This window comes from Elgaria multicarinata, chromosome 8 (genome assembly GCF_023053635.1).
Source record: "Elgaria multicarinata webbii isolate HBS135686 ecotype San Diego chromosome 8, rElgMul1.1.pri, whole genome shotgun sequence".
Classification (NCBI taxonomy): Eukaryota; Metazoa; Chordata; class Lepidosauria; order Squamata; family Anguidae; genus Elgaria; species Elgaria multicarinata.
Window position 1 is genome coordinate 97,664,176 of NC_086178.1, and position 16,204 is coordinate 97,680,379.

General features: G+C 40.5%; 1 protein-coding gene across 3 annotated transcripts in view; it reads left to right on the top strand.

Moving 5' to 3' along the window:
* RHOBTB1 (Rho related BTB domain containing 1) overlaps nt 1-12,820 on the top strand; it is an 84,730-nt gene extending 71,910 nt beyond the window's left edge. For all 3 annotated transcript variants that reach the window (XM_063133089.1, XM_063133090.1, XM_063133091.1), the window contains 4 exons: nt 5,770-5,920; nt 6,603-6,691; nt 8,074-8,179; nt 11,137-12,820. In XM_063133089.1, coding sequence (XP_062989159.1) covers nt 5,770-5,920; nt 6,603-6,691; nt 8,074-8,179; nt 11,137-11,306 — 516 coding nt within the window. In that variant the 3' untranslated portion in view covers nt 11,307-12,820. The remainder of the gene's footprint in view (nt 1-5,769; nt 5,921-6,602; nt 6,692-8,073; nt 8,180-11,136) is intronic.
* The last annotated feature ends 3,384 nt before the right edge of the window (nt 12,821-16,204 follow it).

The following is a 16,204-nucleotide window of genomic DNA, read 5'->3' on the forward strand; positions in this document are numbered from 1 at the left end:
CTTTGAGTTCAGGGTGGGGAACTGAATGGCTGTCCCCTATGAAACTTGTTTGCATTGGCAAAATAGACAGAAGTACAGGGAAAGTATTAGAAGATCTTTAATGGGGGCAATAGGTATTATATTTTTTTAATTACATTTAGCTGTGTACCAGAGTTAATCAGTTTTGGCTAGGCCTCTTGGGTTGCAATGAATGTTTTATCTACTTCCTGAGCATACAATTAGAAATTAATCCCATTATGTATGTGGAGATTATTCTGACTGTTCAGAAGTTCATGCTCCTTGACGTGGAGGAGCACTCAACATATAATAAAAAGGATGGATCCCTGGGGTTCTAATGCACATCTTGTTAATAATGTTTAAATGTTATTTGCTTGCCAGAAAGTATAGTAAATGTTCCTGTGTAGTGCAAAATCTTTTGCAAATAATTATAGCCTTGTAACTTCACCCTTCTTCCTTCAGCCACACCCCAGTAGCACTGCCTCCTCTCACATTTGCCCGTGCCCCATTATTTATTGATTCATTTGATTTATACTCTCACCTTTCTGCCCAAAAATGGCATTAAAGGTGGCTTTCTTGTTTAAAGAAACAGATGTGAAGTAATAAAGTACCTCTAAGAACATGTACAGTGCCAGGGGCTGTCTTCACAGGGTTTTCCCTGCAGCTTGGGTGTGTTGTAGAGTCATTTGCAGCACATGACATCATGGCCAACGCACTCCTAGCCAGCTGCTTCCACCTGGAAAAGCCGGAGTATCAGAGAGTTCTGTTACTCCATTCTTTTTAGTTAAAAGTAGCTCCCAGGCATTTGCTCTGCAATGTGCCTCCATGCCTCCGCATTAAATCCTGGGTGTGCCGGTGACCTGGCTGTGACATGGGCGATCCCTTTCCCAGTTCATTCCCATTGAGTGATATCTATGTGCTTCCTTATTGCTGTGTTAATTCACTTCTCTGATGTGGTGTTAGCTCCAAAGCCACACAGCTCGAGAGTTGGGAGCAGCATTCACTTTTCAGATGTAGTGTTAAGGCTGGCACGATACTTTTTGGAGTGGGGCTTATTTGTGCCAGTGGGGTGCTCTCATGGAGAGCCAGTATTGTGGGCTATTTAGTCCCCAATCCTATTCATAAGACTGTAGTGGCAGGGGGAGCCTGAAGAGGAGCGAGCAACAAGCCTCTCTCATTAATGACATTGGTTCTACTTGACCCCACTACCATGTGGAAGTATGCCTTCTCTGCTGTGGCACCCCGGCTGTGGAATGAGCTCCCTTAGGAGGTTCGCTTGGCACCTACATTATATGCTTTTAGACGCCAGGTGAAGACCTTTTTATTCTCCCAACATTTTAACAGTCTATAAATAAATTTTAACTTGGTGTTTTAAATTTGCAATTTTGCATTGCCGCTGTTTTTATCTGGTTGAGCTTTTATATTGTATTTTATATTATGGTTTTATACTGTTGTTTTATACCTTGAATGTTTTTAATTTCTGTGAACCGCCCAGAGAGCTCCAGCTATTGGGCGGTATAGAAATGTAATTAATTAATAAATAAAATAAATAATACATGTTTTTTCCAGCACTGAAAAGCTGGTTTTTGTGAAAGTGGGGGCTCTTTCTCTCGTCAGTATGCAAGTTCAGTCTCTTTCTGTATACTTAGTATGAAGGAACAGGGCAGTCTTCCCCGAGTGCCCTCCAGCTGTTTTAGAGCTTCATCCCACGTACTGTACCTGTTTCCCTCGAATTATCTCCTACAGCACTAAGCTGTCGGCATTGTTGTTGTTGTTGCTAAATCACACCCCAGGCGGCAGCGCTCCTAAGATCCTTTGCAAAGGGTTTAAGGGGGGAAATGTAAAAAAAATCATAAAAAATCAATGGATGTTCCAATCTGAATCAAATTTGGTATGCTTAAAGCTCTCCTTAATATCTATTACTGTGCCAATTTTGAAGTCTTTGGCCGTAGCTAGACCTCAGGTTTATCCCAGGATCATCCCGGGTTCGTCCCTGCCTGAGCGCTGGATGCCCTGTGTGGCACTTAGATGAACAGGTTTGACCCCGGGACAATCCTGGGATAAACCTTAGGTCTAGCTACGGCCTTTATCTTTAAACCTTATGCAGATGTAAGCATTCGTTAAATTCATATCAAATCCTGCTCCTGCACCCCAGTGGCCGCTTGGAAACTAGTAGCAAAATAGGTTGGGTCTTTTCCCTTTATAGCACAATTAAAGCGGGATGCATGGGAGTACTTCACAATAAAAGCAGATTATAAGCTGGAAAACTTCAGAGTCCTTTGCACGCAATTTGCAGTGATTGCACAGTATAATGCTGGTGTGATAAAGCTCTTAGACTACAACTCCCAGGATTCCTGACTATTCACTATGCTGATGGGAGTTGAAGTCCAAAACATCTGGAGATCACAAGCTTGGGGAAGACTGGAGCAGGGCTTCCGTCCATGGTACACAGCAGATGTAGAAGTAGTTTCATTGCCACTAATCCATACCCAATTGTACATGCTCACTTTCAACACTGCATCTAAGGGTGTGGTTGCAAAAGCAAGAAGCCATCTTTTGCTATTATCTATTATATTGATATCCCACCTTTTTTCTTCTTGCAAGGAACCCAAGGCAGTTTACATGATCCTCCTTTTCCTCTCCATTATATCCTCATCACATCTCCATGAGGTAGATTAGGCTGAGAGTCAGTGATTGGCCCAAAGTCACCCAGTGAGCTTCATGGCTGAGTGGGGACCACCCAAGTCTCAGTCCACCACTACACCACACTGTGTGAAGCAGCTTTCAGTCATCAGCTTGCTCTGTCCTGGGCCCAGGATGTATAACTCCTTGCCTTGGAGTAGCAGCTTCTTAGCCATTTGGCCCCTACACTGGCGGTGTTTCAACACTACCTGCTTTTTTATTTCAGCAGGCCTATGGCCTTGGCTGTTGTTTGATCTGCCTTTGGCCCTCTGCTTATTTTACTCCTTTGGGGGGTTTATTGGGGTGGGGGGATTGTTGATCATTGTTTTTGATGTTTGGTCTTAAGCTACCTTGAGCAACTTGTGAGCTGAAAAAGCACATATAAATATTTTAAATAAACAGCTAAACAAGCTAGTATGCACTATCTTAAGGATACTTAAAAAAAACACAACGAAATCCTGTTTAGAAGAGCCCACACATATTTCAACAATTCTCAATGTACTAAACCAACTACTATAATTTGAAGAGAGCTGTGACAAATAAACTGAATGAAATAACTCTTAGACTGTGAGGCCTGTTTCCTTCCTTTCTATGAGGGAAAGTAATTCTGTTGGGCCTCCTGTGTTGGACCATGATAGGACTATTCAATTTGTCCATCAGAATGATCTGCCTTTATTAGTTATTTATATAAGAAATCCCACACCCTCTAAAAAAGGAGTCACTCCAAGCAGTTTGCAAAACAAAACAAAATCAAAATAATAATCATGAATACACGTTAAAAAGCGAACAGCAGCCACAAACAGTAAATAAAATTAAGCAACAGCAGAGTCAAACGCTTGTTTAAAATAGGTTTGCTTCTAAACCTTTGCACTGCTAAATCTTTGCACCATCACTGCTCTGGGTAAGCTTGGAGTGAAATGTGCCTGTAAGTTCAATTCAGATTTTTTTTTTTTTATGTGCTTCAATATTGGACGTTTGAGAAATGCTGGTATGTTTATATTTTGGGGAAGTGCCCAGTTGCTACATTCCTAACCATAGCCACAATTGCTTCTTGTTTGGGGAGAAATGTCATTGGAAGTGCAAAGAGGGTGTCACAGCAGCAAACACAGAGTTATTGAAAGCAATTGTCCTACGAAAGGTAATACTGCTAGGTACTGAAAAATAACCAGCATCCCAGAAAGCATTTCTAGATTATTTTTAGCTACATGGTGTTTATATTAAGGACAAGAATGAGCTAACGCAGAGGCAAAGCCCAAAACTGACAATGTGAAGTGTCCTTGACATTGTATATATTCATTGTGGCTGTGTGTGTTTTTTCTCCATCTATGCCTATGTGTCTTTTTCTCCTGTATTCATCTGGGTCATGATGGATGTATATTTATATGTGTGTGTGTTCTTGCATGTGTGCATAATTAAACCTAATCAAACCTAGATTAAGCACTTTTAAGTTCTTTGATTTTGGTAGGAAAGATTTCAACATGTGCTTTTATCTCTCATTGTCCATGATGTAACCTTTACTCTCTATGAAGAGCCTTCATTCTGTGCAGGTGCTTGATAAGACATTAGCAAAAGACCCCTCCCCCCCCCATGGAAGGGAAATTATGCATCTGTGGTGCCCAAAAAGGGAAGATGTTGGCACTCATGGAAAAAATGCACATAATCGTTCAATGAAGAGGAAATTCTGCACATTCCTTCATGGACAGAATATGTGCAGATTCCCCATGAGATGTGGTGAATGTGTACAGTGGCTGATTAGTATGCACATTAAGTTCAACTCATATTATCCCTAACAGATATACTGATGGTTACATGTTTGGGGAGGGGGAGAGGATTGCCTATTCAGATGCTTTACTTTGACACTAATCATGCTGGGCTCCTGTGTTTTTTTGAAAAACATGCTAATTTCTAAACTACCTCAACCAGACTGACAGCTGCCTGTCTTCAGGCAGAATAAAGCCAGTGCTCCAGAAGGAGGAGGTTCCCTTAGCATCAAAGTAATTCCCCTATCCCCAGTCATTCATGTTCCAGAAGGACTTGTTCCTTGAACATGGAACAGTAGATTTCTGATGGGCATAAAAACCTGTTTCTTGAACAAGCATTGCAGTCAGCAATGCAGTTCTGGAGACACAAGTGTGTAAAAATTACTTTCTTGTAGACAGGCCACAAATTTCTGCCGAAAATTCCTGTGACACTTGGGGTGCAGGTTGTTTCCCCATGTTTTAGCTACTGTCTGTTGGTATGCTCACTTCTGTAATAGGCACTGCGAAGTTATTTTTAGCCATGGGCAGTATTTGTAGCATTCTTACACACCTTCCTAACCCAATGTGGCAATAGCATTTGGAAGCATGGCACAAATAACAGTTCTGGTCAACAACTAAACACTCTTGATAGTGTGGAGAAGAGGGTTCTAGCTGAATTAGACAGCTTTGGGCAGTATTTGTTTAGGGTTCTACTATTCCATATACACAAGGGTGTGGGTTTGCACTTGTGCCATAATTTAGCAGGAGAATGTAAAATCCACTGAATTTAATTTTCTAAGAATCTCAATTTCCATTTAAATAAAAAAGCAACTTTTTAATTCTTAAGGATTGCAAAGATATGCTTTAAAGTATGTGGGAAATGCCCGCTGAATTCTCAGGCGCATGACTGAAAATAAGATGTCCAATGGCCAGAGGCTAAAGCTGTAGTGCTGTGTATGGTTCCTTCCTCTCTCCCATAACTAGCAGAAGTGGAATAAATTATGCTGAACAGTAAGGAAGAAGAGGAGGAAGAAAGGGAGGCGGAAGGATGGAAAAAGAAAAAAAGCAGAATAAATTAAACAAAATAAGGGATCATACATATTTTAAGATGAATAATGAAGAATAGAGAGGTGGTTAAGGCAGAGTACATACAGTGCTCCATATAGAGTAACCCATCAATCTAGTTGGAGTTTTTCCTTGTAATAAGGCGTGTCTACTCTTTTTTTTCTGGGTTTATAAAAACATATGGGAAAAATAGCAACAGCCAAATGGTCCACATGTTTTGTCTTTGATTAGATCGTTTCCCAGCTCTGAACATTTTAAAAATACCTTCTCTCCCATCCACCCCCAGGTGGTTCTTCCCGACATAAACAAGACTTCCATGCAAGCCGTTCTGGATTATCTGTACACCAAGCAACTATCTTCCAGTCAGGAGTTGGACACACTTGAATTAATTGCACTGGCAAACAGATTTTGCCTCCCACACTTGGTTGCGCTTGCAGGTAAGGTTTCTCAGCTTTTCACAGGTGTTGCCATCAGCTTTCTGCCAGTAGTGTTGAAATTATCAGCTGTTGTTTTGTCATAATCTTACGGCAAAAGCAGACACGCAGTTCTGCTTTCTAAAACCAAATTAGAATTTTCAGTTAGAAAAACAATGTTTCCGCCACTTCTGTCTGTGCTGAATTAATTTAGTCCATTGGAAAAGCTTGTGCATGCTTAAGAGACAGAAAGCAAATAATAGTGTGCAATTCATAATGCCCGTTAGATGACCTAATTACTCTTAATTGAAAGAGTGTAAACGTTAAATTTTCCATCGTAAATTCCTGTTTTAACAGTCAAATAACTCATCTTAAGCAATTTTAAATCAATCCGGTTCAAACCAGTCTTGCATAAAAAAAGCAGTCCAAGTTCTTTTTATTAGCCTAGTCTGACTTGGTAATTATTATGTTAGTAATATGATGATAGTTAATTCTAGGAATCACTAATTGTTCCCCCCATTGTTTTAAAGAGAAGTGGCTGGAAGCAAGATTATTCCGTTTTATTCCATAGCTTTAAAAATAAATCTACATGAGCCTCAATTGTAGTAGCATTGTAGCTGTTTTTCTGTTTCCTTGTAATGGGTGAGGAGCAGAGTTGAAACTAGATTGAACCTAACTAGTTTGTGTTTCTCTTCAACCACAACAGAACAGCATACTGTACAGGAGCTTACAAAAACCGCTGTGAATGGCATTAGCATAGATGGAGACGTACTGTGCTATTTGGAAATAGCCCAGGTTAGTGTTACTACAGTGTGGATATATGTTCTATGTGGCAGTGTAGAAAAAATGGACTTTCTTCTAAAGATCATTGTATGCTTAGAAAATTACTACTTCTCAAGGATTAAAAGAATAATTCAGATATTTATTTCTTTTTATTTATTTCTGTGATGATGATGATGATAATGGCTAATGAGAATTTAAAAGGGATGTCGTCAGTATTTATTATATTTACTGTTCTGCTGGTCCTTTAAAAAGCTAAGTTTAGAACTACACATTACCTTAGCAAACACCTGTTCCCAAGTCTTGTGTTTGCTGAGGTGAAGCAGTGGAGACGCTTCTTTAGGGGAGAATCAGCTAGCAGGATGAAGGAGTAGTTAACACTTCCCATGCCCTCAGATTCTCCTTTGCAAATGCACATTATTGCATTTGCTCCCAGTTGCTCTTAATTCTAGTTTTGGAGACTTTTCATGGGGGGGAGGGAATGGGACATGATGGCCTAGGCCAGCCTAGCTGACAACAATTGGAGTTTTAGTTCAACCACTGGAAGACACCATGTTGTGGAAAGCTGGCAGGGTTAAAGCTCCCCCCTCTTGTTCCTCAGTTCTGCCCTTCAAATATCTCCCCAGGGATATGAGGCAAATATGAAAACCCGTGTTTTTCCTCAGTGGTTGATTGTATTTTGTTGTAATTGACAACCTGGAACCAGTCACAATTCCCATTAATTTTTGAATGAGAATCAGGCCTAGTCTACACCTGCAGGCCTTCCATCTCAGGCTTTCCAGCTTCCGGAATCGTCCCCCAGGGTCCAAACCACAGCACGTCATCCCAGAACTGAGGGACCTTCCAGCACGGTGTTGTTGTTTTTAAAAGAGAGGAGACATTGCTCAATTGCGCAGGCATGATCCTGTTCCTCACCCCTGATGGGCCTGGACTCTCCCTGAAGAGCTCTGTGCCCATTTGGTGAGCCCTGCTACTCACGGGGAGAAGGAACAACCCTGGGAGTGAAGCACCACACAGCCCGCAGACCTCGGGGTTGATCCGGGACTGCAGCAAAAACCCAGTCACACAGGGACGATCTCAAGCTGACCCCGGGATAACTGGCTAGTGTAGACATGGCATCTGTGTACAAACCTGATTCAGAACAGAGTACCAAAAGCACACTTTCTAGACTTCCTTCTGAACCACAGGTTATTTTAGTGTTGTGCCCTCTGGCTCCCCAACTCTGCTGCTTCCATTGTGCAGAATATAGTACTGTGTATGTGGTATTGTCAAACTTTTTCACGTGCAGCTGAGATGGTTGAAAACTGGATTAATTCTCTTTTGCATTAACTTCACAATTGCTTTGCAAGCCAATGGTTAACTCCACAGAATATCAGTTCAATACTCTTCTTTTCCAGTTCCACAATGCTAACCAGCTGGCAGCTTGGTGCTTGCACTATATCTGCACCAACTACAACAGTGTTTGTTCCAAGTTCCGAAAGGAAATCAAAACTAAATCTCCTGGTAAGGCCCCTTGGCAAGCTTTCTCCATTCCTTCTCCCAACCTTTGTATATTTGCTTTCTCGTCTTTCTTTGGTCCTGTGCTTAAAAAATAAAGATAGCAAATTAAGTAAACTTGCAAAAATACATATATTTGCGATTTATTTCATTAATCTCCAAAGATTCCGGTTTCCAGAGTATTTGGACTTTTCAGAAAGGACAGGTTTGGTAGCAGTGGGAAGGGAATAAAATTGAGTCTAAGGGGTTGTTCATACACCGCACCAAAACACCTTCAGTGATTGAGTGTGGATTGTTTTGAACTGTGGGTTGGTGCCTTGTCTCAGTGCAGCACATTTTCCACAGAATAGGTTATCGTGTTTTTGAATACAGCCATGGTGGCTTGTTCACCCTGCAGTGTGGCTTGTTAACCACCCTGAACAACGTAACAACATACCACCAGATTCTCAAGGTGTCTTGTTCCAGAAAATAACGCATACTGCATGGTTAACAAGCCACCCTGGCTGCTTTCAGACAACGCACTAACCCATGGTTCAACAAACAACACATGGTTCAGAACTACTCATACGCAACCACTTACAGGAGATGTAGGAAGTAGGAATGTGCGAATCAGAAAACTTGAGCTGAACTTCTCCAAATTCCGTCTTGAAGTTTGTTCTGACTTGAGTCCATATCAGATTGCAAGCTTTGGGGAGTGGGGGGTGGGGGCTGTTGCATAAAAATCCATGCATGTTTTTCCAAATGTACCCATCAGTTGTGTGCATCTTCAAAATGTATACATTTTTCTCCCATTCATTAAAGTGTACTTGTGCACATTTTTCTGAAGTTTGCATTATTTTTTTCAAGTGCATTTTTTAAAGGGATGCATGCTGCCAAATGCATTTTTTTGGATCTGTGAATCACATTGTAAACTCAGGAATATATGGACTTCATCTGCAGGTTGCATCCAAGTTCAGTCCAGAAAGTGCAAACTGGGTAAATCCTGTTCAAAAACAAACTGAAATTAATTTCTCATATATCCCTAATAGGAAGGGAATCAGGCGAGTTAGTCACATTGTCGCCTGAAATTCTAAATTTTGTTCCTTGAATATCATTTGTGGCTTTCACAAAAGTGATTAAGCTATAAAAGACAAGCCCCCTTGTATTAGAGAGCAAGGTACTTGTGGATTTCCTTAAAAGTATGACTTTCTGCTCTGTACAGAAGAATCCAAATAGCAGTAATTTGGGAAGAACCTTACTTTCTTGTCAGCCCAGCCAGTGGATGTGAAAAAGAGTTAATTTTGCTCTGTTAGCTAGAAAAATACCTTGATCTTTCTCTTTCAAGTTTGTTCATTAGTACGTGATTTTATAATAATCTAAAGTCCTGTTCAAACATCAAGCCAACTGACTAACATTGCAGTCAGTGAGGCAGCATGATTGTACCTAACTACCCATCTTTCCTCCACATCTTGGATATTACATTAAAGGAACACATGTATGCATATGTTCAAAATAACATTTAAAGCAACGTATACATAAAAAGGCTCAATTTACCTGATCTGGTAAACCTGGGCATAAGGATTACAAATTAACATTCTCCCATGATTTTATTTTATTTATTTATTTATTTATTTATTTATTTATTATTGCCTTTATATCCTGCCTTTTTTCCTGCAAGGAACCCAAGGTGGTGTACATAATCCTCCTCCTCCTCCTCTCCAGTTTATCCTCACAACAACAACCCTGTGAGGTGGGTTGGGCTGAGAGTCTGTGACTGGCCCAAAGTCACCCAGTATGTTTCCATGGCCGAGTGGGGACTAGAACCCGGATCTCCCAACCCCCAGTCCGACACCCTAGCCACTACACCACACTAGATTCTGCATGTATATCACTTACATGAAGACAGGGTATCAGACACACCTTCGTGTTTTCCACCACTGCATGTTGATTCTATAAAATTTGCTTGACCCCAGAACGGAGCTATTATTTATTACTATTGTATTTTTATTCCTTTTAGTTCTGCAGCTTCTATTATCACCATATAATAGCTTGGTATTTCCATTTTGAATATATTGTATTCTAGCATTTTATGGTTTTTATACGTATAGTTTGTAAAAAATCTATTACTGATTTCCTTGTCTGAGAACATAATATCTAAAACTAGAAAGAAGAAAGGGGATTATAGATGTGGAATTCAGTATATTCCCACTTCTGTACCGTGAAAACTTTAAACGTGACAGATTTTTTTGAAAAAAGAGACCTGACATTTCCAGAAATTCTGCACGAGAATGTGGTGCTAGATATACTACTTTGCTTATCTTAGTAGTAGATATACTACTTTGCATATCATGGAACTTGTGGTGTTAACCCACAATTGATTATATTGTATATGTCTGATTAGTATGTCTGGTAAGTAGGGAATGTTAGAACTGAGTGGGTGTGGTTTATGATGTAATAGGGAGGGGGAAAGGAATCTATAAGGAGTGTGTTTAGAGGTTGAGGAGTAGTTTGGCTTTCTTGGTTTTTATTTGTAGAGTAAGAAGAGTTTAGATTCTAAGGACTGAGAATTGGTGCAAAGAGAGAAGGGTGGTTGTTGTGGGGGAGAGTTTAGATTAGGCAGGATTGAAAGTATTATATTTTTATTTAAAGCTTTTAAATAACAATAAACTTACTATTTTGTTAGCTACATGTCAGCTTGGCATTATTTGCCTACCTTACAGTTATTAAACACCCACACCAGATTATACCCACAGTATATTTAGAGCAGATCCTGTATTAAACCTGTTTCCCTCATAGCTAGGAGAAAGGTTTTAATTACCCTCCCTCAGGTTTTCAAGTGGTGGCGCATGGCCTGAGAAGAGTTTATGCGATGGGCCTAGTGTAAGGGTCTGTTATGTCGCAGGACTAGATAGGTTTCCAACTATTTTCAAAACAAAATCTTGTACTAGTCATAGAATTCATTACTTGTTGTTTGTTTAATGCAGATAATCAGGAATATTTCGAGCAACACCGCTGGCCTCCTGTATGGTACCTTAAGGAAGAAGATCATTTCCAGCGGGTTAAAAAGGAAAGAGAAAAGGAAGACGTTGCACTGAATAAACACCATTCAAAACGGAAGTGGTGCTTCTGGAATTCCTCCACAGTAGTTGCCTGAGGAAAGACAAGAGCGCGCCTTGAATTGGAAAGCATTGCTTTTAAAAATAGTAATAAAGTCTTATCATTAGAAAGAGCACCATGCTTCACTGAGAACTGTTCTTGTGCCAAGTGTCATTGAAATCAATGTGAGTTGCACGAACTCTGCTCTTCATGTAGCTCCCATTCATTTCAATGGAGCTTCCACAGGGGATGTTCTTAGCGGAGTGTGCGGAAGATGGTTTGAGGCACTTGTTCTTATTCCACCTGCGTGCATTTATCATCCATAGGATCAACAAGCACAAACTCACCAGAAGTGAGTGTGAAAGCTCCTTAAACAATGTTTGTCTGTTTTGTTTAATAAGCTAAAAATACTGTATAAACCAGTATCAGTTTTCCTTTTTTATATATATACAGAACAACAACAAATCCAGCATTAATGTTTCAATCTCCTACGTGGAACGTATTTTTATACCGAGGTGTGAGTGTGTGCGTGTGTATGTAAAAGGTCTTTAAACAATGTTTCTGGGTTGTTTTCTTTCGCAGACCGCAAAGTAATTGTGTAAGTAAGTCTTTAACTTAGATGATCTGTGTTGCTCCCCCCACCCCCACAAGTACAATGAAATACAAACAACATCTCTAATGAGCCTCCCTGGTAGAAATTTCCAGCCTAGCAACAAACCAACTTTTGCTAGGCAACTGACTCCCCCACCCTGCAACACACTTCCAAGTACTATGTATTCATAACAATTATTTCCTTTTTTCTTCTTCTTTCTGAAGTGATAGGATGTAACAAGATCCAGAAACAATAAAGCCATGCAGAATTTTAAAATGATTGATCAGCAGAAGACTATGAAGGGTAATTTACCTCTTCAGCTAAGTGCTGGAATGTGTATTTCCACTATTTGCCATATAAGGGCAGAAGGCAACATAAAATAACTCCTTTGTTTGTTTTCCATGACTGGGGAAAAAAAGAGTATTTTCAGAAGGATCATTTTAAAATAATTAGAATACCTTATTAAGCTTATGTCTATATTCACTGCAAATTTTCTAAGAATCAGAATGTAGGCAGTAGCACTTAGTTTAATTATTTGGATTATTTCTTTACAGTTGTCTATGCCTTTACTTTTAAGAAACTTCTGCATATTGAGAACTATTTGCTTCAATGTGTGTATCCACATGTTAAGGGCTGTGGAGATAAATTGATCTTTTCTATTTTCATCATTACACTAGCAAAGAGTAATTTGCATTGCAACACCATTCTGGCCCAAATAATCTCTTAGCACTGAAGTAAACATGATGGCAGCCATGGGTAAGCTGCTTGCCTCTTCAGGCATCCCATAAATACACTTACCATGCAAATTGGTCCATTTGTGCGTCAAGTTGGTATGCCGTTGATCCATGATGAGTATGCCACTACAGTGCTAGCTGTGAGAATAGCCCAACTCATGTTGCCAGCTCATTTTTAAAGGGCGTAGAACACATGGCATGTTTACATAGGTGAGCACTTTACCTAGGCCTACCACTGGGTATGTTTCGCTCTTAGGGCTTCCCAATAGCTCCGGCTATTGGGCGGTATAGAAATGTAATAAATAAATAAATAAATGTAAGGTGTATGCTGAAAAAATATATCCCAGTAAAAGCCTAAACTTTTTGTGAATACCCTTTTCCCCTCCAGAGATGCATACACAGTCCCCTACCAAGCTTCCAATGCTTTGAAGTTAAGTCACTTTGAAGTTAAAGCTATAATCCTATACCCACTTACCTGGGAATAAGCCCTGTTGAACTCACTGAGACTTACTTCTCAGTAGCCATGTATAGGATTGTGCTATCAGCTACTTAACTTTGTATTAAGTCATTTTTCTTAATATTTTAACAGTAAACTAAATATTTACTGGCTAAGAGAACCAATATGGTATAGTGTGCTGAACGTAGACTTGGGATACCCGAATGCAGATCCCCATTTAGCCATGAAGCTTATGCCTGTGACTGTGGGCCAGTCAAACCCCTTGAGAATAAAATGGGACACTCACTCCACCTACGTATTCTGAGCGCCTTTAAATAAGACAGCTTTTAAGGAGGACTGTCTTCAGATACTTACAATATTTACATGTAAAACAGACAAATGAACAGTTCACAGCCAACAGGCTATCCCCCCCCCTCCGCCCTTGTTTAGGCACCTGGATGGAGGACTCCTGAAGCTATTGCTTGCTCCCTCCTACTCAAAGCCATTTTGGCTTGCAGTCTCTGTCTTTGACAGAGGTGGAGCTAATATTTCATAGTAAATGTGATACTATGTGATCATAAGTGTTCCATTTTTGTGAAGAAGATGACAGCTGGTCTAGGTTTTACCTTACCCAGGCCTCAGCTGCTTCTTTTGGGTTATTTTCTACCCTTTTGCTGCAACGTCAGCACCTGTAAACAAACACCATGTGGAAGTATCATGATGTTGCAATTTTCCCAAACTGCCTTCACTATAAATATGAAAATCCGGAGGGGAAAACAGCAGCGTGATGAGTCCACATCAGAAGGTGAATATTAACAGCAGGGAGAAGAATGGATACTCAGCATAAGGAAGTGGTGGCAAAGTAGTGTAGGGTAACACCTTGACGAGTCTTGAATTTTGCAATAGAAAGTGGATGTGGTTGCAGAATGTTGTACATTGTATTTAGGCGGCCTATATGCAAAAGAGGCACGAACTACAGAAAAGCTTCAGGAAAAGATCACTGCCCGTTCCTGCTCTACACAATTCCCTTATCAAGCTCCTTGACCACACTGTGTAGGCTTTGTTTATTCTCTTTCCTGCAGTCACCTCAGCATACCAATCGGAAGTGCTGTCCCTTTTCTTTTCTTACAAACAGTGAGTTCAACCCCCATGGCTGAGATCAGGAAAGGTTGAATGGTGAAAACCATCCAACTTTCCGAAGTAATTCAGGCTTTGGGTGGCAGGTGTCTTTCCAGAGAAGGTAGAATTTCTGCTTAAGAGGGTAGAAGAGATCATTTGCTATTGCAGAGAGGTCTCTGTAGAAGAAATTAAGAGACCAGATCCACCACCTGAAACAGGAACAGGGGATGTGTCGCCTTCCAGATGTTATCGGACTGCAACTCCAACTGTGAACAATGACTGGAAGTTGGAGCCCAACATCTGGTTGGCCATCCCTGACCTAAAAGAAACATCATTGTACTGTGATAAAGGGCTATGAAGGGAAGAGTGGTTGCAAGTATGTATAAATTTGCGGTCAACAATCATGTGAGAGAAGACAGAATAAGCAAAACAAACTGTTCTTGAAGTTCAAGCTTCATGCAAAGGGAGCAGCCCCATTGGTTTAATAGGGGTAAGGGCTTGATTTTTAAAGTTCAGTTGGCAACTGGGATGGTGACAAACTGTTCCTCTGCCTGTGGCGTACTTCCTGCAGCCCCTCTCCCAGTTGTGAAATAAGAAACAGGTCCAGCTCAGCAAAATGGTTTGGTAGGGAGGAGGGTCTAGGAGGCACACAGCAAGTATAGGGGAGAGTTCAGCTCCCATCAACTGTGTAGCCCTTCATCCCTGCTTCATATACAAGTCTGTCAGAACAGGACTTAAACAAATGGGCCTGCACCATTATATGTCGATTGAGCCTCAGTTGTAAAACATTAGCAGATTGTGTGACTTGTTCAGTATTACCTGATAGTTCTTGCAAAACCAAAGCTACTCTTTGTAATCTTGCCAAACTGACATGGACATGCATATGTGAACCAGGGGTATATGCAATAATAATCAGCTGTATTAGTTATCAGCTACTATAACCAAGTGGCTGGTTCATTTGGTTTAATTCTGCCTATAGCCTTTAATCTTGGTGTGGGGGGGTTGTCTTTGTTTTTATTTTGCAAAAAAAACAATAAAGCTGTTTAGCTATAAAATGTTTCCTAACTGTTGGTTCTAGCTTCTGATAATTGAATATAACATTTTAAAAGCTGTTTAGGCTTCTCTCTGGAACAGGAAGCCACAAAATAACATATGTGAACATTCTACTGTGGGTTTTTTTCTAATGGCCATGTGACAACCACCTCTACACAGGGTTTACTCTGGATCACTCTTAATCTTTCTGGATCCCAAAGGACCCAGCTCAGGTGCCTTCGTCAAGGGTTTGGGATGCTAAAGCCACTATTCTCTCTCCCACACTTTAATCCACCAAAACAAAACACTTCCTATCTCTATTCATCTTCTTCCAAACCAGTGAAACTGAAAAATGTCTTTGGAGACAAACACAAAGACTGGGTTGGGGAACACTGCTAGACTGGGATACCTTCAAGCACTACTGGTTCTGCTCTGAATTTGAGCCTGCATTTGAGCCTGTTTCTTATGCCTGCACTTTGCTGGAGCTAGAAATGGTTATGTCTATCTGTTCTCTGTTTTCTTTCCAGGTATAGCCCTTGGTCAAAACCCAGAGCTGGGTTCAGTATCTACAGATCAAGTTATTTCTTTTATATTCATTCCTGGCTCAATCCTCCACCCAGGAAAACCTGGGATCTCAAATTTGGATGTATGGGTACCTGACACACACCAGAGATATGACTAAACAATGTTTATTTGAATAAACAGCGAAACACAAAATCATAGTTAAAACCACAATACCATCCCTAATTCAAAAACTTCCCGTATTCCAAGCGTCTAGATACGGCACTGAAGTTATGTGGCTTCTCATGGTTAGCTCAAGGATACAAATTGTTAGTTGTTGACCCTTGGTTACTCTGCCAAGCTGCAAAACAATGTATTGCAGTGCATAATTCAGCAGGTAGCAGGCATCTTGGCTTCAGAGCACGTGTAGAATTTCTTGGAGGAAAGACGGTCTCAAAGAGAGTATTAATTTCTTGTACGTGGTTCCCAAGGAGAACAGGGACTGGGATGATGCTTTCACATATATGAGAGAACCTGAGCTC